Source organism: Oreochromis aureus, linkage group 6 (assembly GCF_013358895.1).
Source record: "Oreochromis aureus strain Israel breed Guangdong linkage group 6, ZZ_aureus, whole genome shotgun sequence".
NCBI lineage: Eukaryota > Metazoa > Chordata > Actinopteri > Cichliformes > Cichlidae > Oreochromis > Oreochromis aureus.
The window spans coordinates 3,219,839-3,246,717 of NC_052947.1; the positions used below are offsets into that span (position 1 = coordinate 3,219,839).

Consider the following 26,879-nt stretch of genomic DNA (forward strand, 5'->3'; position numbering starts at 1 on the left):
TCCAGGTATCTCAGATCAAACCCACTCACTGTTGGTCCAGCCTACCCAGTGAGCCAGCCTTTACAGGCCAGGAGATTATGAATGTTCAACATGGTGATGTTCCCCTCTGTCTGTGTGAGTGTGTGTTTGCATTATTCACACCTTCTGTTGTAGGGTCTGGTCCTCCGGTTTCCCTTCCTTTAGTCCAGCACACCTGTGTTAATTAACTTACCTGCTGACAATCCCGTGATAGGCCTGGCTGCTGTTTAGGGAGAAGGCAGACCTTCATTTGACACTGAATCGTCAAGCAGGAAACAGTCAGTTTTGTTGGCTCCTCTATGCACCTCTATGTTCTCGTCTGCTTAGGATTCCTGGATCTCCTCCTGGTGTCAGTTACTGACAGAGAGAAAAGATTTTCCTGTGGAAAGAGACTCTTTGCCTGAGCTGGTGTCGAGGAATCCTCTGACTACTTCCCATTCACTTTGCATTATGGCATTTATTAACATTTTTAACATTCACTGTAAATAAATGCACTGAACTTAACCTCCTGAGTTCACCTCTTTAGTCCTACACATCTCCTCAGTTATGACAGATGCACATATTGATTATTGTTTCTTTTGATTCCTGTTTATTTGGTAATGGTAAATGGACTGATTCTTATATAGCGCTTTTCTACACTCCCAGAGTACTCAAAGCGCTCTATACAACATGCCACATTCACCCATTCACAGCAACTCATACAAGCACTTCCTTCTATACTTAAGTGCAATCTAACCAACATTCATACACATTCACACTCCGATGGATGCATCGGAGGGCAACTTGGGGTTAGTATCTTGACCAAGGATACTTGGGCATGCAGACTGGGGAAGCCAAGGATCGAACCACCAACCTTCCAGTCAGTGGCTGATCTGCTCTACAACTGGCTGGGTGTTCTGATGGTGGTGGGGATCCTGACTGTGCACAGAAACAAATAAACTTAGTCCTCCTTTTCTTTTTCCTCCTAAGAAACACTGGCCTGAACAGAGTAATCTGTTATAAATATCCTCAAACTGGGATAAAGTACAGCAAAAACAAACCACCAACAATGGGAAAGCCAATCTGACCGGAAAAGCACAGTACAGTCCTAATTCCCAAGGTTTTAAATACTTGTGTGCTTGTCTCTTTTAAAATGTCAGCAATAAATCACATGTATACAATGTAACAAGGTACAACAGTTAACAGTTTATTTCTCCCCACAACCTTTATCTTTGCAGCAGGAAATCATAACACCAACTGGGTTGAAAATTATTCTCAGGATATAGTTAGGATAAGTTTTTGTGGCATGCTGAGTATTACAATAACAGTTTATGATAATAGAGCAATTAACCGTGGTAAATTGTTGAAGATCACACACCTGCTGCTGTTTACATGGATGGAAGTTCACATTCAGTTATTACATTTGCACTCAACAGCCTTCATGTTCCACAGAAATATACAACAAACTGGCAGCCAGTCGAGTCCCTTGGAGTTGTGCTCATTGACAAAGACTTATTCACTAATGGCAACGTGTTAGCAATCTGTCCGCATTTAAGGATTAGGCAGCATTTATTTCTCTGTGTGTGCGCGCATCCTGAAATTAGGAGAACTGGTGGTCATTAAGAATTTATCTGTCATAGAATAAAAACAGCAAATAAACCCAACGGCAAGTGTAACATCTTAACCTAACCTACGTCGAATATGAACTACGATGAGGAAACAAGGGGAAAGCAAATCCCCGTACCTGCTTCAGTTAACCAAACCGACATTACAGTTAGACTTGGTCATGGTACTAGGATTTCATGAAGTGAACATGCTGAAACAAAAATATTCAGGTTTCACACATTTCCAAACCTGTGTGTGCTTAAAGTAAAGAACATAAACTTCACTCATGTTTAAAAGGTAAGATGAAGCCATCCTAGTTACAAGCTGCAACCTGGCTGTCAGTGACAAGCTATTACTTTTATACCCACCGTGGGATAATTGTCAGTGATTCATGCACATTACTTACTCCTGCTGCTTTTATGTTAGCGCCAGCAGTAGCTACTTCAACATAAGGAAGTGCCGACTGATCAGTCCTCGATTCATTCAGGAAACATCAGCTGAGAGAACTATTTCTCCACTTCAAGCAAAAACTTGTCTATAAAAAATGACTTAATTATGCTGAAGATGATCTTCTAACAGCATGAAAGTTATTTTCATGAATTCTGTCTTCATAAAAATAAGACACTAACAAATGCATAGAAGAACCGAAGGAAGTTCTCCAAGCTGATGGAACAAAAGAACTGCCAAGTCCCCAAGGTCTTAGCACCTGGTGAGTCCCCAAGGTCTTAGCACTTGGGGACTCACCAGGTTAGCCCTGTGCGTCGGCACAGGGCGAGGGTTGGCTTTGTGTGAAGAGCTTTTCCATTTAGATGTTACAGACAAACAATTGTAAAGATTCACCAGATTAGTCATCTGGCATGTGACATTTTGTAAATCATAATTGTTTCCAGCATGTAATGTTAGCACAGAAGTACTTCGGCCATGACTAACCTTAAGTGCTGCAAGCCATAGCCTCAGATGTCTGTATTTTAAATATAACTAAAGCCCAGAGCACAGATATTTATGTCTTCAAAAATAATTTCTCTGGAATTTAATTAGACCCTGTTCTTTGCAGTGGTACTGACTTCCTCCAAAGCTTCCTAGCCTTAGGAGACAATGAAATGTGCATGCTCATGCTAAACCTGGCTAATGTTTCAAATAATGGGCTCAGCATATGCACAAGTAATCTCTGTAAGCCAAAAGCTTGGACTGCAGAATGCTCTAAACACTTTTCTTCTACAGTTTTTTCTACTCTCAAACCTGTATGATGTCACAGAGAGGGCAGATCCGTAATATGATCATCTCAATCATCTCAAGCACACATGTTTGGCTCTGAGCATGAAAGCACCACCCACCTGTGTTTACTCCAATCAGAAAAGTGCTATCAAGGAAAGCGAAAGGAAGTAAAGTGTGGAGTTATACTTATGTCAAAAATCATGCGTGGGAGGGGGAACCCAACCTTAATCACCAGGAAATAATTTCCTTTCATGGGCACAGGTACTCACTGACACCGATGAAATTATATTTTTTGTGCATAAGTTCAGCAGTCTGCGTGCAGAGAGTCAGCAGCCACACACACAAAGACGCCATCATGCCTGCGAATGCTGCAGTAAATTCACGCTCTCGGAAGTTGAAACTGAATTCTGCTCACTCAAATCATCCCGACTAAAAGTTTGGAGGGCGGGACCTCAGAGGAACAGGTGCTCTAAAGTGATTGGTCACAGGATCTGTAATGGACAGGTGCAGTTTACTGTGTCAAACCAAGTTACACAGTGGCAGGATCAGACGTTTATAATTCTGAAAATAAAGTTTGTTGACTACAACTCAACAGTTATTTTTCCACAATAAACTCATAATATTACCATTAACATAAATGATTTTCTCAGGATCATAACAATATTGTCCATAATTGTCCTCAGTTACCAGCAAATAAGTGACTTTAAACCCATTTTAAACAACTAGTATATTTAAACAAACCAAACAAGCTCATAACTTGTGTAACAAGCATATTACATATGCATGCTTGCTTTAATTTCTACACTTGCATTGCTCTGTAAACACAAGCCCACTGACCACAGTCACAGTTTAAACTACAGCTGGAAATGTTCTAATAAAACTGCTGCATGTGGTGAACAGGATGAAAGGATACAGGATGTTTCCCACATATTTCCAGGGTCATATGGGATTGAAGCTCCTCTGAACACACGGTTCGTCACAGCCAACTCCTATTCTCACTCACGGAGCAATACAGGCTGTTATTTTTTAAAATATATGTTTTCTTTGGTTTGTGAGTGTTATCATTTTCATAATCAAGTTTGATTTATGCCCTCAAAAATGAGCAAACTATTTACTAAGTTAATCATTCACCTTAAACACCATTTGGTATGAGTTCATTAGCTGCATCCCCATTGGCTAGGGTCTTAGCAGTTCCACCCAATGACTGGGTTAGAGCAATATTTTCAGTCTTCGATTGGCTGGCAGCTGTCCTATCGTGTTCTGCCTTTGCCCTGATCAGGTTTCTCCGGTGATAGAACAGGTAGCCTGGCAACAGGAAGCCAGCAAGGGAGAAGATGAGAAGGCCCAGATTGATCTGTGGTAAGGAGACAGTGTCAGTACGTGTTTGAAACCAAAGCTCTTCCAAAACCTGTTGGTGAAAAACTCCTCTCGGTGTGCACGTGTCCTACCCAGTAAGGATTTCCACTGAGGGGTCCCACCATCAATATGAACAGTGGTTGTTGAAGTAAGGCAAATGCAGCACTGATCATTGACTGCATACCTGTCAGTGTCCCAAAGTGGTTGGCTGGATATCTAGAAAGAGAGGTAGACGAGCTTTTTTTTATCTTGTTCATTCGTATTCCTTCATTCTTAAATTACTGTTAAAGTACACCAAACCCAACCCAAGGGACTCTCATGTAACTTTGTATTACACAGAGAGCTCAGAGCCCATGAACTCTGGCTGACTCTGGCCCTTTTCACTATCATACGGTCATGTATTTATCCGTTTTTTTATATTGCTTTTGAGTTTCAGGGTTGGGGGATGGTTACAGCCTATCTCAACCATAAACCCTGGAAAGTTTTGGCATTTTAAGTATGTTTTGATGGAAAAACATTTGTCTTTTACTTAAGTAAAGAATCCCCATACTTGTCACAGCATTCGGTGATGCAGTTTAACAATATAAAACGAAGTTCAGGTGCCAGTGTGGTCATTTTCCATGTAGCTGTATGGTCTATACGAGGCCACAGGGCTGCTCGTAAGGGCCCGTAAGGGCAGCCCTGTGGCTGAAAATCAAGGGCTGAAAATCAATATTTTTATATTTCAAATCTAAAACTCTGATTTCTTTGCCCATGCCTTCCTTACAGGTTTCTAACTGTAAGCAAAATCTCTCACATTACATATGTTAATATATAAATACTGTAGCTTTATTAAAGCCCTGTTGTTACCCACACAGCAGCATAGAGACCTCCACAGCAGGAGTGAACAAATCCTCTTACTATTGTGTGCAGAATGAATGACACCATCTATTAGAGAAGCAAAGTCAGATGTTAAAAGTGATACTCGAATGTGTCAGTGAGAACTTCTGAAGCTCAGTATTTTGCTAACCTGTAAGGGCAAGTTGTCTATGAGGGATGTAATGCCAAAGGTGACCAACAGGAGGTTGGTGAAGATGAAAGCTCTCATGGCATTGGTGAGTTTCTGGATTTTTCTGTTTGTCTTTGAGGCATTCAGTTGGCTGGGAAGGACAAAGTTCAAACGTCAAAAGAGGCTCATGGCTACACAAAAAGTTAGAATGTGGTGAAATAAAGATGCAGAGGTACACTGTGATGTTAGTGACAGCACCAGGCTTCTCCTCTTTTATATAGCAATCCAGGAAGTTCAACTTAGAGCTAACATTAAACCCATCCTATGTACTAAACACCGGCCTTTGTGTCTGTCTGTCTGTAGTACAGGGTGGGCCATTTATATGGATACACTGTAATAACATGGGAATGATTGGTGATATTAAAGTCCTGTTTGTGGCACATTAGTATATGTGAGGGGGCAAACTCCTCAAGATGGGTGGTGACCATGGTGGCCATTTAGAAGTCGGCCATCTTGGATACAACTTTTGTTTTGTCAATAGGAAGAGGGCCATGTGACACATCAAACTTATTGGTAATGTCACAAGAAAAACAATGGTGTGCTTGGTTTCAACGTAACTTTATTCTTTCATGAGTTATTTACAAGTTTCTCTTTGTTCACAGCCATTGACATGTCGAAGAGGTTAACACGTGAGGAGTGGATCGAAATTGTGTTGATATCTGGTGAACGCAGTAACCGGGTCATTGCAGCAGATTTCAATGCAAGACACCCTACAAGACCACCCATCTCCCATGCTACAGTTAGCAAACTGCTTGCTAAGTGTCGTGAAACTGGTTCAGTGTTGGATTTGCCAAAATGTGGACGCAAGAAAACTGCCACTAATGAAGAAACATCAGCGGCTGTCCTAGCTTCATTCAGCAAGAGCCCACAGCGTAGCACTCGCCGCATGTCACTGGAGAGTGGCATTAGTCGAACATCCCTTCGGCAGATATTAGCTACTCACAAATGGCACCCTTACAAACTCCAGCTACTGCAGCATCTCAACGAGGATGACCCAGATTGGCGCACAGAATTTGCAGAATGGGCAAAACAAAAATTGGAACAGGACCCTCAGTTCACGCAGAAGATTTTGTTCAGTGATGAGGCAAACTTTTATGTGAATGGTGAAGTTAACAAACAAAACCACCGCTATTGGTCTGACACTAACCCACATTGGATGGATCCTCCAAGACTGTTGGAACAACAAAAGTGATGGTTTGGTGTGGTATATGGGGTACAACGATAGTGGGTCCATTCTTCATCAATGGAAACCTCAAGGCCACTGGATATTTGAAATTGCTACATGATGATGTGTTTCCCTCTTTATGCACTGAAGCTGGCACGTTCCCTGAGTTTTTCCAGCAAGATGGTGCACCACCACATTATGGGTGCCAGGTCCCAGCATTCCTAGATGAACAGTTTCCTGGAAAGTGGATTGGTCGTCGTGGGCCAGTTGAATGGCCCCCAAGGCCTCCCGATCTGACCCCTTAGACTTTTATCTTTGGGGTCATCTGAAGGCAATTGTCTATGGTGTGAAGATACGAGATGTGCAGCACCTGAAACTACGGATACTGGATGCCTGTGCTGGCATTTCTCCTGCGGTGTTGCTATGAGTGTGTGAAGAGTGGGAGAAGAGGGTTGCATTGACAATCCAACACAACGGGCAGCACATTGAACACATTTTATAAGTGGTCAGAAACTTGTAAATAACTCATGAAAGAATAAAGTTACGTTGAAACCAAGCACACCATTGTTTTTCTTGTGACATTACCAATAAGTTTGATGTGTCACATGGCCCTCTTCCTATTGAAAAAACAAAAGTTGTATCCAAGATGGCCGACTTCTAAATGGCCACCATGGTCACCACCCATCTTGAGGAGTTTGCCCCCTCACATATACTAATGTGCCACAAACAGGACTTTAATATCACCAACCATTCCCATGTTATTACGGTGTATCCATATAAATGGCCCACCCTGTATATATATCTTATCCTGAACACTTTTCATACCAATTGTCTGTTTGGGTGTTTGGACTTTCCTCTTCACAGTCCTTCATCCTCCAGTCCATGATGTAGCCAATCAACGGACAGGTCAGTAGACACAGCAGCTGCATCGTACCGAAGATAGATGAGTAGAATCCAACTGGAGAGGACATTTATAGAGAGGGAGAGTCAATAAAAAAGTGATTTACATGGATAATGTCATTTGCTCCCATGGCTAAACACAACTTGAACCTTCACAATAAAAACCATCAACGTTAACATTAAGTGTTTGGCACAAGCCATATCTCTGGGCTGTATTACTTTTCTATACCACTAGTATCACAGCTTTTATTCCAGTCTAACAAACGCTGTGGGCTGAGAGGATGTCATCCTGCAATATCTTTAAATGTTGCAGACTCTTTCATTGACTGGACAGGGCCTGGAATTGGAATTTTTCATGCTTGCGACCTAGACAGGTAACCGGGATGTCAGCTTCCCACATGTCCGATTACATGCCTGTGCATTTCATGCATTTCCAACACGTGGACATGCTATGTGCCTCATGCTAACACTAGGAGGGAAGACACAGCTCACTGAAGTAAACTGCAGGTGGACTACCACAAAAAGTTTGTAACTACAGGGAGTGCAGAATTATTAGGCAAGTTGTATTTTTGAGGAATAATTTTATTACTGAACAACAACCATGTTCTCAATGAACCCAAAAAACTCATTAATATCAAAGCTGAATGTTTTTGGAAGTAGTTTTTAGTTTTAGCTATTTTAGGGGGATATCTGTGTGTGCAGGTGACTATTACTGTGCATAATTATTAGGCAACTTAACAAAAAACAAATATATACCCATTTCAATTATTTATTTTTACCAGTGAAACCAATATAACATCTCCACATTGACAAATATACATTTCTGACATTCAAAACAAAACAAAAACAAATCAGCGACCAATATAGCCACCTTTCTTTGCAAGGACACTCAAAAGCCTGCCATCCATGGATTCTGTCAGTGTTTTGATCTGTTCACCATCAACATTGCGTGCAGCAGCAACCACAACCTCCCAGACACTGTTCAGAGAGGTGTACTGTTTTCCTCCTTGTAAATCTCACATTTGATGATGGACCACAGGTTCTCAATGGGGTTCAGATCAGGTGAACAAGGAGGCCATGTCATTAGTTTTTCTTCTTTTATACCCTTTCTTGCCAGCCACGCTGTGGAGTACTTGGACGCGTGTGATGGAGCATTGTCCTGCATGAAAATCATGTTTTTCTTGAAGGATGCAGACTTCTTCCTGTACCACTGCTTGAAGAAGGTGTCTTCCAGAAACTGGCAGTAGGACTGGGAGTTGAGCTTGATTCCATCCTCAACCCGAAAAAGGCCCCACAAGCTCATCTTTGATGATACCAGCCCAAACCAGTACTCCACCTCCACCTTGCTGGCGTCTGAGTGGGACTGGAGCTCTCTGCCCTTTACCAATCCAGCCACGGGCCCATCCATCTGGCCCATCAAGACTCACTCTCATTTCATCAGTCCATAAAACCTTAGAAAAATCAGTCTTGAGATATTTCTTGGCCCAGTCTTGACGTTTCAGCTTGTGTGTCTTGTTCAGTGGTGGTCGTCTTTCAGCCTTTCTTACCTTGGCCATGTCTCTGAGTATTGCACACCTTGTGCTTTTGGGCACTCCAGTGATGTTGCAGCTCTGAAATATGGCCAAACTGGTGGCAAGTGGCATCTTGGCAGCTGCCGCTTGACTTTTCTCAGTTCATGGGCAGTTATTTTGCGCCTTGGTTTTTCCACACGCTTCTTGCGACCCTGTTGACTATTTTGAATGAAACCTTGATTGTTCGATGATCACGCTTCAGAAGCTTTGCAATTTTAAGACTGCTGCATCCTCTGCAAGATATCTCACTATTTTTGACTTTTCTGAGCCTGTCAAGTCCTTCTTTTGACCCATTTGCCAAAGGAAAGGAAGTTGCCTAATAATTATGCACACCTGATATAGGGTGTTGATGTCATTAGACCACACCCCTTCTCATTACAGAGATGCACATCACCTAATGTGCTTAATTGGTAGTAGGCTTTCGAGCCTATACAGCTTGGAGTAAGACAACATGCATGAAGAGGATGATGTGGACAAAATACTCATTTGCCTAATAATTCTGCACTCCCTGTAGACACCACACACTTAAATCACCAGCTGAGCATGGACATTTTAACGAGGTCGCGGTATTGGGTCTTCAGCTCATACAAGCGAAGTGTTTTTCGAAAAAACGCTGGAGAAGAAGGAGGAGAGAGGACGGATGGCAGCGGCGTCTGCTGGCAAACTTGGTTGGAGCACTGCCAAAAATTCGAACCTGGTTGGCAGTCCACCTGTGGTGGCGGTTGAGCACGACTGTTCCGTGAGTGGGTCAGCTGTGGGCAGCTGGGAAGACTATGGTGATTTTGATGAAGAGGAGGAAATGCCTCTGGAGCAAGTGCAAGGTGAGCAGAGGAGGAAAAGCGAAAAGAGGTGGGAGCAGTGGTGGTAGGGATGGTTCTTTAGAAGCTAGAGAGGAACGAGAATATTTGTTGTTCTGAGATTCAATGACAGAACACAAGTCCTTATTAAAAAATTGAGTCCATTTGTGTTGACAGCTGAACTTAACAGTAAAGTGGGTGATATAGCTTCTGCTAAAGTACTCTCAGATGGTAATCTTCTTGTGCAGTGTGTGAATGAAGAGCAGCTCAAAAGGCTTTGAACTTAAAACAATTGGGGAAGTTTAAAGTAGAAAATGCTGGGCAAGTGGGTGCACAGACGGGGGTGGATGCAAGGGGTAATTTCTGGGGTGCCCATTAGTGTGAAAATGGATGATCTGAAAAGCAAAATCAAAGGAGGAAATGTGATTTCTGTGGTCAGACTGAAAGCAACAACAGAAGGACTTAAGGTAGACAGTGAGAGTGTCCTGATACACTTTGAAGGAGCAAATCTGCCAAGGAAAGTGTTTTTGGGTTTCATTAGTTATCCAGTACGAGCCTATGTTCCAAAACCTCTGAGGTGCTTTAACTGTCAAAGGTTTGGACACCTAGCGAAGAACTGTAAGGAAAAGAGGAGATGTGCTCGGTGTGGTGGGGATCACGAATATGGGAAATGTGGAGATGGAGTTCAACCAAAGTGTTGTAGTTGTGGTGGAAGTCACAGTGTTGCGTATGCTGGATGTGAGAGGATGAAACAAGAAAATCATATTCAAAAAGTGAGGGTGGAGAAGAAGATCTCCTATGCTGAAGCAGTGAGGGTGATGAGAGTGAGTGAACAGGTCAACGTTAACCCAGGACAGGGTGCATCTCAGGATCAAGGAGTTACCCGGCTCAACACGAATACTATGGTTATTGATAAGATGGCATTGGTTACATTCATTGCAGGAGTGATAAACACCACAGCTGATGTGAGATCTAAGCAGGAGAAAATTCGGCTCATTGTTAAGGCGGCAATTAACCACTTGGGGTTAGTAGGACTGACATGGGAAGAAGTGAGGACAACCTCAATTATCAGTCAAGTCAGGAAACATGATGTTCTTTTATGTAATCATGGTACTTATTCTTCAATGGAATGCAAGGAGTCTGTTGGTCAATGGCCAGGAGTTGAAGCATTTCATCAAACTCCTTGATGTTAAACCGGATGTCATTTGTGTACAGGAAACTTGGCTTAAATCTTCTTTGGATTTTGTGTTGTGTGGGTACAAGATAATAAGAAATGACAGGGACCGTGGTGGAGGGGGAGGGTGTGCAACGTTTGTCAAGCAAGACATTCCATATAGACTCCTGGGTAAAGGCAATGATTTGGAGTATATTGCTATTGAGGTTTGGGATAGGAATGACCCAAATGTTATCGTGAATTTCTACAATCCTTGTGCCAGATTGGAGCTGCCGCGTCTTCGTTCGATTGAAGGAAGTGACTGTCGTAGAGTTATTTGGTGTGGGGATTTTAATGCCCATAGCAGAGTGTGGGGAGGTACACGCACGGATAAAAATGGTAAGGTAATTGAGGAATTGATGGATACATGCAATTTGGTGTGCCTGAATGATGGTAGGGGACCCGTGTAATGTTGTTAATGGAACAGAGTCAGTTTTGGATTTAACTCTAGTCTCAACTGTCCTTGCAGGAATAAGTCAGTGGACCATCAGAACAGACACTACCGTAGGAAGTGACCATTATCCTGTTTTCTGTGATGTTGGAGGGCAGATACGGGTGTCTCTAGGAGAGGTGCATAAGAAGTGGAGTTTTCATAGGGCTGACTGGACAAAATTCCAAAACTATGTGAGGACACGATCGGCACGGTTGATGAGTCTGGTAGCGTTGAACAAATGAATAATCAGTTTATTGAAGTGCTTATGGTAGCCGCCAAGGCCTCAATCCCGACCAGTAAAGGCATGGCAAGTAGGACTTTGGTGCCATGGTGGACAGAGGAATGTCGAATTGCTGTGAAGGAAAGGAACAAGGCATTTAAATTTCTCCGAAGAACCCTTAACACGCAGGCTCTGATTGCATACAGAAAAGCAGTGGCAGTGGTCAGGAGAACAGTGAGACAAGCTAAGCGGAGCAGTTGGAGGTTGTTCTGTTCTAAAATAGGAAGAACCACTCCAGTGGGGGAGGTCTGGGGCATGGTCAGAAGAATGGGAGGTGACCGGCGGGAATGGGATTACCCAGTTCTATCTTCGGGCCAACAGAACTTTGTAACAGCTCAGGAAAAAGTGGAGGTTATGGTGAAAACTTTTGCTAAGATTCATAGCTCTGATAACATCTCAGTGTTGGGAAAGGACAGAATGTGCCAAACTAAAGCACGATATTCGGAGGGTCTAGTAAGAAAGGCGCACATGGACAGTAGTCTGGATGCGGTGTTTTCTTGGGAGGAAATGGTGAGAGCGCTTCAAAAAACAAAGCCCACAGCCCCGGGAAAGGATCAAATTTGTTATTTAATGTTGAAGCACCTTGGTACGTAAAGCGCTTAATAAACTGCTGTGTTTGGTTAACACAGTTTGGATTAAGGTGAGCTCCCAAGTACTTGGAAGGAGGCTGTTATTGTGCCAATAAGAAAACCCGGGAAGGATCCATCTAAACCAGATAGCTACAGACCAATCGCTCTTACATCAAATGTGTGCAAGTTAATGGAACGTATGATAATGGCAAGACTGTCCTTTGAACTGGAAAGAAAAGGGGCTTTAGCCAATTACCAAAGTGGTTTCAGGACAGCTCGGAACACGACTGATGCTATTGTTAGACTTGAGAATGTTGTTAGGAAAGCGCAGGCCAATAAAGAATCTGTTTTGGCAGTGTTTTTGACATAGAAAAGGCATATGATATGTTGTGGAGGGATGGGCTTTTAATCAAGTTGCATAAGTTGGGTATTGGTGGCAGGACATTTAATTGGATCCAAGACTTTTTATCTGGTAGGAAGATCCAAGTGCGAATTGGGTCTACAATTTCTAGTCAGTGCACGGTTGTGAATGGGACGCCACAGGGCAGTGCGATTAGTCCCCTGCTTTTTGTTATAATGATCAATGATGTTTTTCTGATGTTCCTGAGGGTATTGGGAGGTCTTTATTCGCTGATGATGGTGTGTTATGGAAAAAGGAAGAAATATTGAGCACCTAGTGGGCAAGGTTCAGGAGGCTGTAAATATGGTGGTTGCGTGGGGATTTGACTGGGGATTCAGGTTTTCGGTGGAAAAAACAAAAATGATGTTCTTTACCAAAAGACAAGTGAGTGAGACTTTGACATTGAAACTGTATGATGAGGGAATTGGGAAAGTGAGCTCTTTTAAGTACTTAGGTGTTGTGTTTGATTCAAGACTGACATGGAGGAGCATATTGACCGGATTGAAACCAAATGTAAAAAGTTGTTAATGTTATGAGGTGTGTAGCTGGGAGGGGTTGGGGAGCAAGCTCTTCTGCTTTGAAAAGACTTTACCAGGCATTGATTAGATCTGTCTTCGATTATGGGTGTGTGGCATATGGTTCAGCAGCTCGTTCTGTGTTGGGACGTTTGGATGTTTTGCAATCGGAAGCCCTTAGAGTGTGCTGTGGAGCTTTTAAAACGTCTCCAGTCAGTGCCCTACAGGTGGAGATGGGAGAAATGCCCCTGGATCTTAGGAGGAAGCAAGTATCAGTGAATTACTGGGTTCATCTTGGTGGTCATGGTGATGCACATCCTACAAAGGAGGTACTTTTGGAGTGCTGGGAGTATGGAAAAAGTCAGAAGGTTCATTTTGGAAAGGTGGGGAATCAGTGGGCTAAGGAGTGTCATGTGTATGAACTTAAAATATGTCCTGCAGTTGTGTTCCCTGTGGTTCCTCCATGGTTATTGGAGACCCCTCCTGTGGACTGGTACTTGCTGGATCTGAAGAGGAAATTGAAAGGAAAAGTCGATCTTGTGTCAGCATTTCATTTTCACAGCTCGAATGAATACCCTGGGTATATTCATGTGTTCACGGATGGTGCTAAAAGTCCAGATACTGGGATTACAGGGTTTGGAATAGCAGTTCCATCCAAAAATATTGAAATAAACAGACGCACTTCGGATGGCCTTTCAGTGTACACAGTTGAAATGGTAGCAATTTTGGTAGCATTGAAATGGATAGAGTGTTCAAAACTCAGGCAGGTAGTAGTATGTTCTGACTCAGCAGCTGTTCTTTCAAGTCTACAATCATTTTGTTCGAAGACAAGGCAGGGTATGCTGTTTACTATTCTGGAGACTATAAGCAGAATAAGGTGTTGTGGTGGCAATATTCACTTTCTTTGGGTGCCAGCTCATGTAGGAATCAGTGGAAATGAAAAGGTGGATAGGTTGGCAAAAGGAGCATTGACTAAACATAGGACTGAGATGGAAATTAAAAGCAGCGGATCTGAAGCAAAGGGTATTGTTTGGAGGCAGGTTGTTCGGGAGTGGCAGGAGCGGTGGGATTCAGGGAGTAAGGGCAGGCACTTGTATCATTTTAAGAAGGAGGTGGCAGGGTGTAGGTTGTATGGGGTGATAGGAGAGAAGAGGTGGTCATTACCAGGCTTAGACTGGGACATTGTGCGTTAAATAAAACACTACAGATGATAGGAGAACATGAGACGGGCTTTGTGGGGTGTGCCAGGAGGAGGAGGAGACAGTAGAGCATGTAATACTGCGGTGCAAGGGTTATGATGTGAGAGAAAAGTTCTGCAGAATAGATTGAGGGAGCGGGGAATCGGGGAATTTAATCTGAAGAGTGTGTTGGAGGGTAGTAGGGCACAGGTGAGGGACTTGGTGGGGTTTTTGAAGGCTATAGGTGTGTATGAAAGAGTGTGAGGGGTTTTTTTTTTTTTTTTTTTTTTTTGATACAGATTGTAAGCTCACTGTCTGATCCATACTCCGGAACAGTAGGAGGCGGTAATGCTCCTTTTACGTTGGTTGCCAACCGCCGTTAAAAACAAAGAAGAAGAAGAAGAAGAAGAAGAAGACATTTTAACGAAGCTAGGAAAGACAAACTGGCTAAAACCAACAAGAGCTCAGAGCCGATCAAAGCAGGTATTGGCTTTTTACAAAACAGTTGGAATTTTGAATTGGCCATGAAAATTGCATTTGGTTCATCTCTAGAAAATTAATCACAAAAGTTCCCATGAAATCTGTTTAACTCAGTGTTAAAGGTGCCTTTTTGAAGTCGTTTGAAATTGTAAGTCTACATGTTCCTTTCATAGAGCAAAAGCAATCTGAATCTGAAGCCAGGACCCAAACAGGTCTTGGTCCTGGGTCGAGTCTCAGTGGACAGCAGTCATGTGTGTGCACCATTAGAACTGTTTTGGTTTATACCTTGTTTTTCTGCCTCCTTCTGTAGCTCTTCAGAGGCTGAAAGAGACAGCAGCAGGTCAGGGATTACCAGAGATGGTTTAACACTAATTATTCTCATTAGCAGCGCACTCACTTTGGCCCTACCAACAAGTAACAAATTTTAAAAAAATTGAACCCATGTTCCCTTTGATTTGATGATTTGGGTCCACATGTGCACCTTAAAAGGAAACTCATTGCAAATCTGAGTGATTGCCTTTATCCTATGGTGAAACTATGGTAAAGTAGTCTTTTCCAGATTTCCTGCATTCATGTGGTGAGAGGTTTTACTAAATGGTTTGATGAGAATAAAAATGATGTGAATTCTGTGCCATAACCTTAACTCTCACCCAGCAGAACACTAAAAACTTGTTATAGAGTTTTTTTTAAAACCACATAAGGAATACCAAAACTGTTCTGGCTTCTTGTGTTTAGAAACATCCTGTGGGTTTTTCTTTTTTCATTATAATGATTTTGGAAATGGTTCTGTTTAATGAAAAACACTATGGAGCATTTAGATTTCAAAAATGTAAAATGGACCATTATTCTTACGGTTGGGGTCGCCATGGGTGACTAGGAACTCCATCATCTTATTCATAGCACCCATGAAGAAGATGAGCCTCAGTTGTGTCATCGCCATGGTAATAAGACTCCACAGGAATATGGGAGAACACACAGAATTACAGAGCGGCACAGAAGCTGAAGAAGGAGACAAAGAGAGAAAATGTATGAATGTACATTTAGCCTTTGGTTCAGCAGATACAGCCCTAGGAGCCATGCAGGTTCCAGCCAGTTGGAAAGTTTACCAAAACTCTTTCAGTTCACTGAGAGTTCAGGTCCATCGCAGATTCTCGCACAGTTCATTTTTCTGTTCATTGTAGTTTACAGTGCACAAAAGTCTTTAAAGACTAGAAAACCTCAGAGGTTCATGCTGACGTCTAACATACACAAAAAGCAGTATCCCATTCTACCAGCAGCTGACCTGGGAGTCACTTTGCAACACTCCCACAGACATAATAAAGACCACTAATGACACTCTCTTATCCCACACTGAAAGAAACCATCTGACTGTAGGAAAAGTGTTTAAACGAGGACACAGTGGAAGTGGGGCAGCTATGGTTCGGAAGGTAGAGTAGGTCATCTACCAAATCTGAAGTTTGGTGATTGACTTCCCGACTCTTCCATTCTGCATGTCCCAGTATTCTTGGGCAAAATACTGAAACCTGAGTTGCCCCAATGCATCCACTGGGGTGTGTATCCAAATGCTAGACAAAGTACTTTTCCTTTATTAGTCTATTAGAATTATACTGATGACATAAAAACTATAAAATAACCCATGTAAATTTATACAGCACCATCCATCTCTCCATGCATCCATCCATGCATGCATCCATCCATCCATCCATCCATCCATCCATCCATCCATCCATCCATCCATCCATCCGTACTTTTCCAAGTTCAAGTTGGGAGGGCAGCAGTCTAAGCAGAAAAGCCCAGACCCCCCAGACTGGACCAGTCTCCCCTCATTGTGAACAAGACCCAGATGGTGTTTTTCTGGACTTAAATCAATTTAATCTGGACTCGGGGCAACACTTAACCGTCATCAAAGGTAAGGGAGCAATTATCCCTCCCCTGAAATACAACTAGTGCTCATCCAAAACCAACTGAGTTGGGTATTAGTTCAAGAGAAGGCAGGCAATCAGACAGTGTACTTTATTATTCTGCTTCTTGGTCAAATAGCCCTCACACAGCACAGAGGTGGGTACAAATCCATACGATTTATATCCACTAACATTCAACCAGACAGAATGGCTGCAGAGTGCTGTGGCAGCCATGCTGGTTGAGTGATGCCTTGATTTTTTTGAGAGTAAAATCACTGAGAGTGTCGGCAGCAAGCTCAACTTAACCAGTAAACCTAAAGCCAAAAAACAAATACCTTGGGCTGTGCTGTGGGGGTCTGTGTGCTCAGGTACTGTCTGTTTGGATCCCACTGTGTCTTCCATTGCAGTCATGTGGGTGATATTCCTGTCCCCAGTCAGGCTGTCCTCTGTTACAACCCCACTTATCTTCACCCTTTTACTGTTAAGAGGAAAAAAAAAACACAATGTAATGGGAAAAGTCATAATGTGCAATTCCCACTATCTCAAAGATGTTTTAAGCTGAAGACTTTTGGAAACACTCATAAAAAGTGCCCGAAATCACAGATCACTTTACTGAATCTGTCAGAACACATGAGAAAGGTTTATCATTAAAAATCTCGTGACAGCTGACTCTTTCAATTTGACATGAGTGGGTCAGATAACAGGTAAGGCCATGAAGTCACATCATGAGGAGTGATTCCCTAAAACTTGTCAATATTTAAATCAGTCTGAAGGCAGTGATTTATACAGTGGCTTGCAAAAGTATTCGGCCCCCTTGAACTTTCCCACATTTTGTCACATTACAGCCACAAACATGAATCAATGTTATTGGAATTCCAGGTGAAAGACCAATACAAAGTGGTGTACACGTGAGAAGTGGAACGAAAATCATACATGATTCCAAACATTTTTTACAAATAAATAACTGCAAAGTGGGGTGTGCGTAATTATTCAGCCCCCTTTGGTCTGAGTGCAGTCAGTTGCCCATAGACATTGCCTGATGAGTGCTAATGACTAAATAGAGTGCACCTGTGTGTAATCTAATGTCAGTACAAATACAGCTGCTCTGTGACGGCCTCAGAGGTTGTCTCAGAGAATATTGGGAGCAACAACACCATGAAGTCCAAAGAACACACCAGACAGGTCAGGGATAAAGTTATTGAGAAATTTAAAGCAGGCTTAGGCTACAAAAGATTTCCCAAGCCTTGAACATCCCACGGAGCACTGTTCAAGCCATCATTCAGAAATGGAAGGAGTATGGCACAACTGTAAACCTACCAAGACAAGGCCGTCCACCTAAACTCACAGGCCGAACAAGGAGAGCGCTGATCAGAAATGCAGCCAAGAGGCCCATGGTGACTCTGGACGAGCTGCAGAGATCTACAGCTCAGGTGGGGGAATCTGTCCATAGGACAACTATTAGTCGTGCACTGCACAAAGTTGGCCTTTATGGAAGAGTGGCAAGAAGAAAGCCATTGTTAACAGAAAACCATAAGAAGTCCCGTTTGCAGTTTGCCACAAGCCATGTGGGGGACACAGCAAACATGTGGAAGAAGGTGCTCTGGTCAGATGAGACCAAAATGGAACTTTTTGGCCAAAATGCAAAACGCTATGTGTGGCGGAAAACTAACACTGCACATCACTCTGAACACACCATCCCCACTGTCACATATGGTGGTGGCAGCATCATGCTCTGGGGGTGCTTCTCTTCAGCAGGGACAGGAAGCTGGTCAGAGTTGATGGGAAGATGGATGGAGCCAAATACAGGGCAATCTTGGAAGAAAACCTCTTGGAGTCTGCAAAGACTTGAGACTGGGGCGGAGGTTCACCTTCCAGCAGGACAACCACCCTAAACATAAAGCCAGGGCAACAATGGAACGGTTTAAAACAAAACATATCCATGTGTTAGAATGGCCCAGTCAAAGTCCAGATCTAAATCCAATCCAGAATCTGTGGCAAGATCTGAAAACTGCTGTTCACAAACGCTGTCCATCTAATCTGACTGAGCTGGAGCTGTTTTGCAAAGAAGAATGGGCAAAGATTTCAGTCTGTAGATGTGCAAAGCTGGTAGAGACATACCCTAAAAGACTGGCAGCTGTAACTGCAGCAAAAGGTGGTTCTACAAAGTATTGACTCAGGGGGCTGAATAATTACACACACCCCACTTTGCAGTTATTTATTTGTAAAAAATGTTTGGAATCATGTATGATTTTCGTTCCACTTCTCACGTGTACACCACTTTGTATTGGTCTTTCACCTGGAATTCCAATAACATTGATTCATGTTTGTGGCTGTAATGTGACAAAATGTGGGAAAGTTCAAGGGGGCCGAATACTTTTGCAAGCCACTGTAGCCTCCTCTCTAGCATTCGAACAGATGGAAAGCCTAACCCACTGCAATGACAAGGCACCTCTCAGTGCCGCACTCTGATCAGTCTGTGCAGAGCTGTCCTAGGTGTTGTTGTCACTCTTCTGTTCTCTGTGTTTTGTTCATGTCTCTTTCCATTGTGAGGGTTTGTCGACTCTCGGCACTCTCTGTTCTGCATCCATCCTGCAGTCAGGTTTTTGTGTCTTCCCTGGAGAAATTGCAAAATCTCTCAGGGAGAATGGAATCACCCTAAACTGGTACCTCTGTGGGAATCCAAGGAGCTAGAGTTCAAATATGATCACTACACTCTGTAGGAGTGACCATACTGATCACAACTGTCTCATCATCAGACTTTTGTTCTACTTTTAAACGTCTGACAGTTTCCAGTGTTAATCTGTCTATTCTGTTAAAACTGACATGTATCTGATGTCTTCGGGTGCAGGGAAAGATTCAATGGGCCAGTTCAGGAAGCAGTTTAGGATCACAGTGCAGGCCATTCCAGTCCAGACCCACATGATGACCCGGAAAGAGACGCCAAGGTCATATATTACCTGGAGAGGAGGAGGAAGAGTAGGACACAGAGAAGCATGAGGGAAGAGATTTAAGGGTTGAGGTGAATAAAGGAAAGGTAAAAAGTGTGCATGATGCTGCAAACTTGACCTTTAGTTATTGTTAATGTGAAATCTCACTGCAGTATCCTCCCTTTTATTTCTCCCCAGTGTTGTGTCTTGTTTATTCTTCTTCCTGTTCTTTTACTCCCGTTTCCTGTCCACTGTCCTCTCTGTCATCAGCTTTTTGGTCATTCTGCCCCCTTTGCTTTCTTTCATGTTTCCTACAGTTTACAACCCTTCTACTACAGTTTAACAAGCAATATCTTTTAGCTTTCAGCTAAGATTTTCCACCATTCAACAAGGTGTGTGAGTGTATGTGTCTGTACCTTGACACCAGGGAAGGTGACAGCTGAAGAAGCATAGGAGCCAATCATCAGGGAGAGGATGGTTGATCGAAAGTTCCCAAACATGTTCGGCAGCTAGATGAGAGAGAGAAACGATCGTTCTGTCACATGGCTGTACGAAGCTTTGCAAACACTCAGACCAACACTCTGAGTTTCTGTCCAAGGACAAAACCTTCAGACCTTTCAACATTTTCTCTACAGTTATACATTTTAATAAGTAACCAGCAGGTGGCGCTCTTAAAAGCTTTGTACAAACACAGTGTGCTAGAGGACACACTGTGAGGACCTCTAACACAGATGTTTAGTTATGGGGAAAAAAGTGTGTGTGTGTGTGTGTGTGTGTGTGTGTGTGTGTGTGTGTGTGTGTGTGTGTGTGTGTGTGTGTGTGTGTGTGTGTGTGTGTCAGAAGGCGTTCACTCTAACTATAGACACACGTGGAACGCTGCTGCCTCATGAATGTGGCTCAGTTACACTACAGGCTTTAATACTCAGCTGAAAGTTTGCACTTACATCAGTTTCACATATTTGGAGAATTACTTAATTAGATTTAATACATCATTCGTCTTAATTTATTTAAACATTACTTATGTAGCCACCAAGTGGGTACATTGTAACTCTATAGTTAAATTCATTCATTAAGTAAACAACAAATTAGTGTAAGGGTCAGAGAGTGGAGGGACACATGAAGTGTAAATGTGAAAATATTTTTTCTCTACAGGAAGATCTTCAGTGGGTGGTTTAGGTGTAAACTGTAAAGCTGTATAAGACAGAGCCACTGTGACAGCATGAACTGCACTGTAATATGGTTTCAAATGTTGTTTTGAAGCATTGGAAAGCTGGTGTCAAATCCACACAGCAGATCATAATTCTAGTCATGACTGCATTTACTCAGAGTTCACTCTGTCTATAACTCTGAGGTTTGGTGTGAGTTTGGATCCAGCCAAAGGTTGATCCTTTTGGTTTTCACTGACTAACATCATCTTATTTTAACAAACTGCACAGTGCATGTCAGGAGAGACTTTGAATCTGCCATTAATCAACATGTCCTGTGTTAAGTTACTATATTAACTATGACAGTATGAAGAGGAAGCGTCTCTGTTTTATCTCAAAGGCTCTGCTCATGTCATTTCCTGTGGATCAGTGCTGTCCTGCTCTGATCATTACACTTGTACTGTTATAGCAGCAGTGGTCATAAGCAGCTGCTGCTGTGTTACATATTTGTGTCACAGATATGAATAACACACCTTCATTCAAAGAAGAGCAGAATATATTTGACTTGTTGATGTTTGAGCTGCACTTGTGTGCTGCCTGGTATTCACTGACCATCACTTCTGGAGATGTTTCTGAGCCCACTCAGTGATTTAACGACACCATCGTGCCTGTTCTTAATGCACACACGCCCATCAGTTCCAGGTTCGAGCACAGAGCTTTCTCCACATTCTCAGAATCATTTGACGTTACGTACGGTTTACGATGACACGGTCTTCACAGTTTCACACTGACAAACATTATTCTGAAATACCTGAACAATATCTAGATGCAGGGTTATCTATGTATTTTGTAGATGTGTGAACCCCTCCCATCCTCACTTCTGAGAAACTGTTACTGACCTGTGTCAGTTAACCTGACGAGTCACTGTGTCGTCCTCTAACTGTTTCTTTTTAGTATCATTTACCTTTCTGGCCTTTTGTTGGCCTCATTAATCAAAATAAACCATTATTTTAAATCTAATGGTACAATGTCTCAGTTTAAACATTTAATATCATTTTTATGTTATACTGTGGAAACAAAATATGGCTTTATGAGAGTTACAAACCCTTGCATTCTGTTTTTATCTACGCTGTGTCTTCTTCTTTTTTCTTCTTTTTTTTGAATTGGGGTTGTAACTATGGTGTCATAAGTGTTCACGCTGAAGGTGTCATGAGAAACACTCTTTGTTTACATAAATTAACTGAAATGAAACCTATAATGTCAGAGAATTCAGTTACAGTGTGCAACAGGCCGTCTGTTTCTTTGTTTGTACATTGCCCTCATTCGCCCCAGTGTAAATATCACTGCGTTTTATTTGTCTGTCTACAGCCTCAGGTTCAGCTAATGTCATGCCTTCCCAGAGTAATGTTTCCATGTTGTCGTAGGTTTGCCTCCACCCTTGGCTCTCCATTCTTATCAGTCCTCCCCTCTTTTCCATCACTGTCCTGCCTCTGTGCACACACAAACTTAAAAAGTTCCAACCACAAATATGAAAAAACGAGCTGCACATGCAGATCACGTCCATAGAATGACACCAATGAGTTTTTTGTGTCAATTTAATATGTAAATTACATGTAAAATGAATCATATATATATATATATATATATATATATATATATATGCAAAAAAAGGTCATTGTTGTTTCACAGCAACATGCTGAAGCCACTCTGGATCTTGGCCGGCTGCAGTGAGCTGGTTTCTCAAATTTCTACTGAATATTCTGTTTTACATAAACTAACACACACTTGGTTTCATGTCTGATTTATTCCTTTTCTATTCTAGCTGAGCACTCAAAGTGTTTTACTGCAAGCCACCCAACACGTTACTCCATGTCACCTGGTGCTGTTTATAACTGTTTCTAACTAGCTCACATCATCATTGGATTTGTGGTCAGTGTTTTGGCCGAGGACACTTTGACATGTGGACGCTGGAAGAGCTGGGAACCATTTAATGTACGGCAGCTTTATCAAAGTTAAATAAGTGTTACTGGCTATATATATCAGGTACTTATGTAAGAGCTTATCAACAAGATAACACAGAAACCCACCCACACAAACACACACACACAAAATTGTGTCTCAATAACTTCAGTCAGCATTACCTTTGGAGCATTCACGTAGACACTGTTTTTAACCCTAACATATCTACTTGTTGCCCCACCCTGACCTGAACCCTTAACTAACCATACACACACCTACACACACCCACTCAGGCTCATGTTATTTTAGGTCTGCAGGAGAGAGACCAACAGAGTGAGGGCCAAGAGACGGAGACAGAAAATAGGGCTGACAGGGGCGTGGGAGGGTGTGTTGACCACCCAGCTTTGTGATTGGTTGAAGGACTGCTGCAGAATTTAGAACAAGTTTTTGAAAACACACACAGACACAGACACACACACACAACTCTCCAAGCATGTTTTGCATCTGACGGTGTGGACAGGTGGTTGGAGTTTGGACCTGGGGCAGATGGAAAAGTAGGGATATGGGGCAGTCTGATGCCCAGCAGTGTATATATTGCATCATACTGCTGTGAAGTCGCAGGCTCAAGAGAACTTTTTGCAAGTCTCTGCTTCCCATCACTGATGAGTGAACTTGTTATAACTGACTTTAACTCGATTGACCCCTCGTGATAAATGTTTCTGGTGCCTCCATTCTGGCTGCAAAAAACAGAATATGCCATTTACCATAGACTTCTGCAGTCACAGCTATCGCCATCTGGTGGTCATAAGATAGAATGCAGATGTAATGCTTCATCTGGCTTTATGTTTATGTTCCAAATCTGTGAAATCAGCAGCTGTGCGTTCACACTCATCTCTCTCTTTACCACAGACACCAGTACAGCGACTGATGATTCTCCTCCCAGAGGTTTAAAATGCCAGAAATTAGTGTGTGTGTGTCTGTGTGTGTGTCTGTGTGTGTGTCTGTGTGTGTGTGTGTGTGTGTGTGTGTGTGTGTGTGTGTGTGTGTGTGTGTGTGTGTGTGTGTGTGTGTGTGTGTGTGTGTGTGTGTGTGTGTGTGTGTGTGTGTGTGAGTGGAAATCGTACTGTGAGTGAAGTGAAGGTCAGGCAGATTCCTCCAAAACCATTCAAGGAGACAGCCAAGAAGATGAGGCCAGACAGGACTGATGGACCAAATGAGAAATACCTTCAGCTGTGATGAAACAAAGTGTCACTTCCTGTCTACTTTCCCTGACCAGAGGTGTAAACAAGTGGCATTGTCATATCATAATGAAGAGGGAGGGTGAAATAGCAAAAGTAACTCCAAAACTACAAATATGTCTCTGCTAGAATTTGCCTTTGAATCCAAGCCTGTGTGTTTTGACTGAGAGTTGATGTGTTGCCTCACCTTCAGGGTTGTAGGCAGCAGCAGCTATTATGGCACAGGAGGCTGTGAAACATGAACTGAAATATATAAAGACACAGAAGTCTGATTACCTCATATTTCACTCTGTTTGACACTAAATCAGGCATCCCTGCCAAGCTGCTCAGCCCAACAGATAAACTCACATGTGGAGCTGCCAAACCTTTTCACTTAGAACACGAACTAAAGTTTAAAGTGTCTCTGATTGGTTCATTTAGCATGAATAAACCACCCAATCTGTTCTTTAACGCAGTTCTAACAACTCAGTTACAATTTTCACAAAGGCACGTCAGATCAGAAAAAGACTGAAAAGAGGAGCATACACAGAGCTCTTCTTTCAGCTGGATCATCTGCCTCCATTTCACCCCATCTTTACTGCATCCATGAACCTTCTCTGAGGTCGTCCTCTTGTCTTCCTGCAGCTTCATCTTCAATGTCCTCTGTTCAGTACATCTACTGTCCAACCTGTGCACATCTTTAGACCATCCAAGTCTCACCTCTCTAACATCATAGTCTATGGAGACTCCTGTCTGACATCATTTTGTTAACCTGTCCATAATCCCAGCTTCACCTGGAGCCCACATGTCACTCCTACAGCACACCTCATAAATGACATATCCTTCACTGCCTTCATATACTTATTAACTGCGGTACTAAAAGATCACTACAGTTTCTCTGGGCATACTTATCATATGCCTTCTCTAGATTAAAAACTGTGATATGCTGAAAATGACAAACAGGCTGCCATACCTGCCAATGAGTCTCAGGGGTCGTGGCCCATATTTGTCCATCAAGATCCCCAGGGGTAATGTGGCTGCGCTCAAGAGGAAGGATCCGATGGTGAAACCGAGATTCAGTATCTCGTCTTGTTCCACACAACTCTTCCAATCGCTGCTCTGCATGAAAGTCACGTTGGTGTCAGCAGTCTCGTTTCCTGGAACGGGTCATAGAAGAAGCAAATCAGGATGACCAAATAAAGACCCTGAGAAATTGCTTCAGTTACTGAAAGCACCTCATTTCTAGAAAGGTTAAATACTGTAATCCTGGATCCTGCACGATCCTGCTTGTGGATGATTACTGCAGTGCATGCAGATGTCATTTTACGGCGGTCTTACCAGGGCAAAGGTGAGAATAGAAGCCTTCCTTCTTTAGCATGATGAGCAGCGAGGCCCAGCCCAGCAGCACAGCAGAGAACAGCAGGTTCTCTATGATGGCTGTGATGGCCATCCACCATCTCCTCCTGTAGGCCTGTGACAAGCTGGGAGCCATGACGGCTGGAGATACGAGGAAGACGTTGAAACAAACAGCATCGAGTGTGTGTTTTGCTGTCTCTCCTGCACAGTGTCCCTAAACGCAGCATTGGACTCTTTCAGATCACTGATTCAATCAACTTCTCAGGCCAAACAAGTCATTAACCCAGAGTCTATGTATGAACCTGATCTAGTGGAGTTCTTGATTCACAGCTGAAAGTGGCCATGAAACATCAAGCACTAAACAAACTGGGAGTTCTGCAGTGTGCGAGCTGTTGTGTTCAGTTCCACGTGGTAGTGAGGACGTGCGAGGATGCTTTCCTATTTGAGGGTCACTATATTTGTGTTATTATTTATAAAAAAGCAGGTGGGGCTTCACTTCAATTTTATTTATATAGCGCCAAATCACAAAAGGAATTATTGAGGGGGTAGGAAGATGAGACTGCAGAGAGAGGACTTTGACCTCAAATGACCCGTAACAGGAGCTATCGTGTGTCATCACGTTAGAGGGCATTACACTGACTTACTTTAACTTCATAGAGACTGACCCTGGGACTAACGTTAACCCTGACAATAGTGCAAGTAATAATTCATGTGTCAACATGAAGATGTGTCTGTGTGGCCTCAGATCAGCCTCAGATCTTTATGAAGTCACAGAGTGGGGATATCCCTGATATGGTCAAATTAGCACACTGCTGTTCAAACCTTGTGTTTTTGAGGGGCAGCCAATCAGAAGAAAGGGGTCCTTAAAGGAGACGAAGAGCTAAACCAGCATTTTTCAGACAGATGATGACCTGCAGAGCTACTGTAATGTGCAGTAATTAGACTGCGTGACTGGAAAAGAGCAAAAATAAGCTAACCACATGAGGCAGCTTCACAGGGTGACGTGGCAGAACGGTGGTGCGTTGTTTGAATTGTTTCCTCACACGAAGAAGATTCCTGGCTGGAAGCCTTTCTGTGTGGGGTTTGCATAGTCCCAGTGTGCCTGTGTGGTACTCTAGCTTGTACACTGGTTAGCGTGGTACTTAAAGGACCTTGAGTGGTCAGTAAGACGAGCCCAGCATTATATAACCGCCATGGTTTTGGAAAATGAATGAGTAACTTGGTGCTGTGTCCACCGTGGTTTCCACTCGATGTGATGTTTCTGATCACTATCAGAGGTGTTTCTTTTAATGGTGTTAGACCTTTCTGATTGGCCAACAAAAATCTCTTTTCTGTCAGCAGTTTTAAAATGAGGACACAGAGAGGACACGTGGGCACGACTGCACAATAATACTAATATTAATAGTTAAAACAAAGAAATGGTCCACATTCATCAAGCACAACCTCCACTGCACGTGGCAGCATGAGGTGAAAACACACCTTAGAATGACTTACTTTACAAGCTGCTCTCCACCTGAAGTTGATCTGTTTCACACTTCTGCTCTGCTCCTCCTCTTCCTGACAGGAGAATGTTCAAACTCTCGTGATGTTCGTCCCACTGTGGCAGCAGTATTTGGTGGCACATGTGTGCGCTCACATGGACTCTTTCTCTC

General features: G+C 42.8%; 1 protein-coding gene across 3 annotated transcripts; it reads right to left on the reverse strand.

Annotated features, from left to right (window-relative positions):
* Positions 1-1,180: 1,180 nt before the first annotated feature.
* On the reverse strand, positions 1,181-26,879 carry slc43a1b (solute carrier family 43 member 1b). Of its 3 annotated transcripts, none has more exons than XM_031751522.2 (15): positions 26,722-26,879; positions 25,210-25,368; positions 24,845-25,028; positions 24,080-24,135; positions 23,779-23,855; positions 19,967-20,059; positions 19,447-19,580; positions 16,959-17,101; positions 15,575-15,721; positions 15,008-15,043; positions 7,212-7,344; positions 5,183-5,312; positions 5,027-5,100; positions 4,266-4,389; positions 1,181-4,171 (listed from the first exon to the last, which is right to left on the reverse strand). In XM_031751522.2, the coding sequence occupies exons 2-15, from the start codon at positions 25,361-25,363 to the stop codon at positions 3,950-3,952; spliced, it is 1,707 nt and encodes a 568-aa protein (XP_031607382.1). In that variant the 5' UTR covers positions 25,364-25,368; positions 26,722-26,879; the 3' UTR covers positions 1,181-3,949. The 3 variants fall into 3 exon arrangements, with proteins under 3 accessions (XP_031607382.1, XP_039469324.1, XP_039469325.1); XM_039613390.1 differs by having other exon boundaries at positions 25,210-25,441; positions 26,722-26,861; XM_039613391.1 differs by having other exon boundaries at positions 3,931-4,171; positions 5,023-5,100.

Excerpts from the sequence above, each read along its gene's own strand:
- slc43a1b (XM_031751522.2), bottom strand. The coding sequence starts at position 25,363 with ATGGCTCCCAGCTTGTCACAGGCCTACAGGAGGAGATGGTGGATGGCC. Across the intron at positions 24,136-24,844 it reads CCCCTGAGACTCATTGGCAG|TTCATGTTTCACAGCCTCCT; the intron begins GTATGGCAGCCT and ends TATATATTTCAG. Across the intron at positions 20,060-23,778 it reads TGACCTTCACTTCACTCACA|CTGCCGAACATGTTTGGGAA; the intron begins GTACGATTTCCA and ends TCTCTCATCTAG.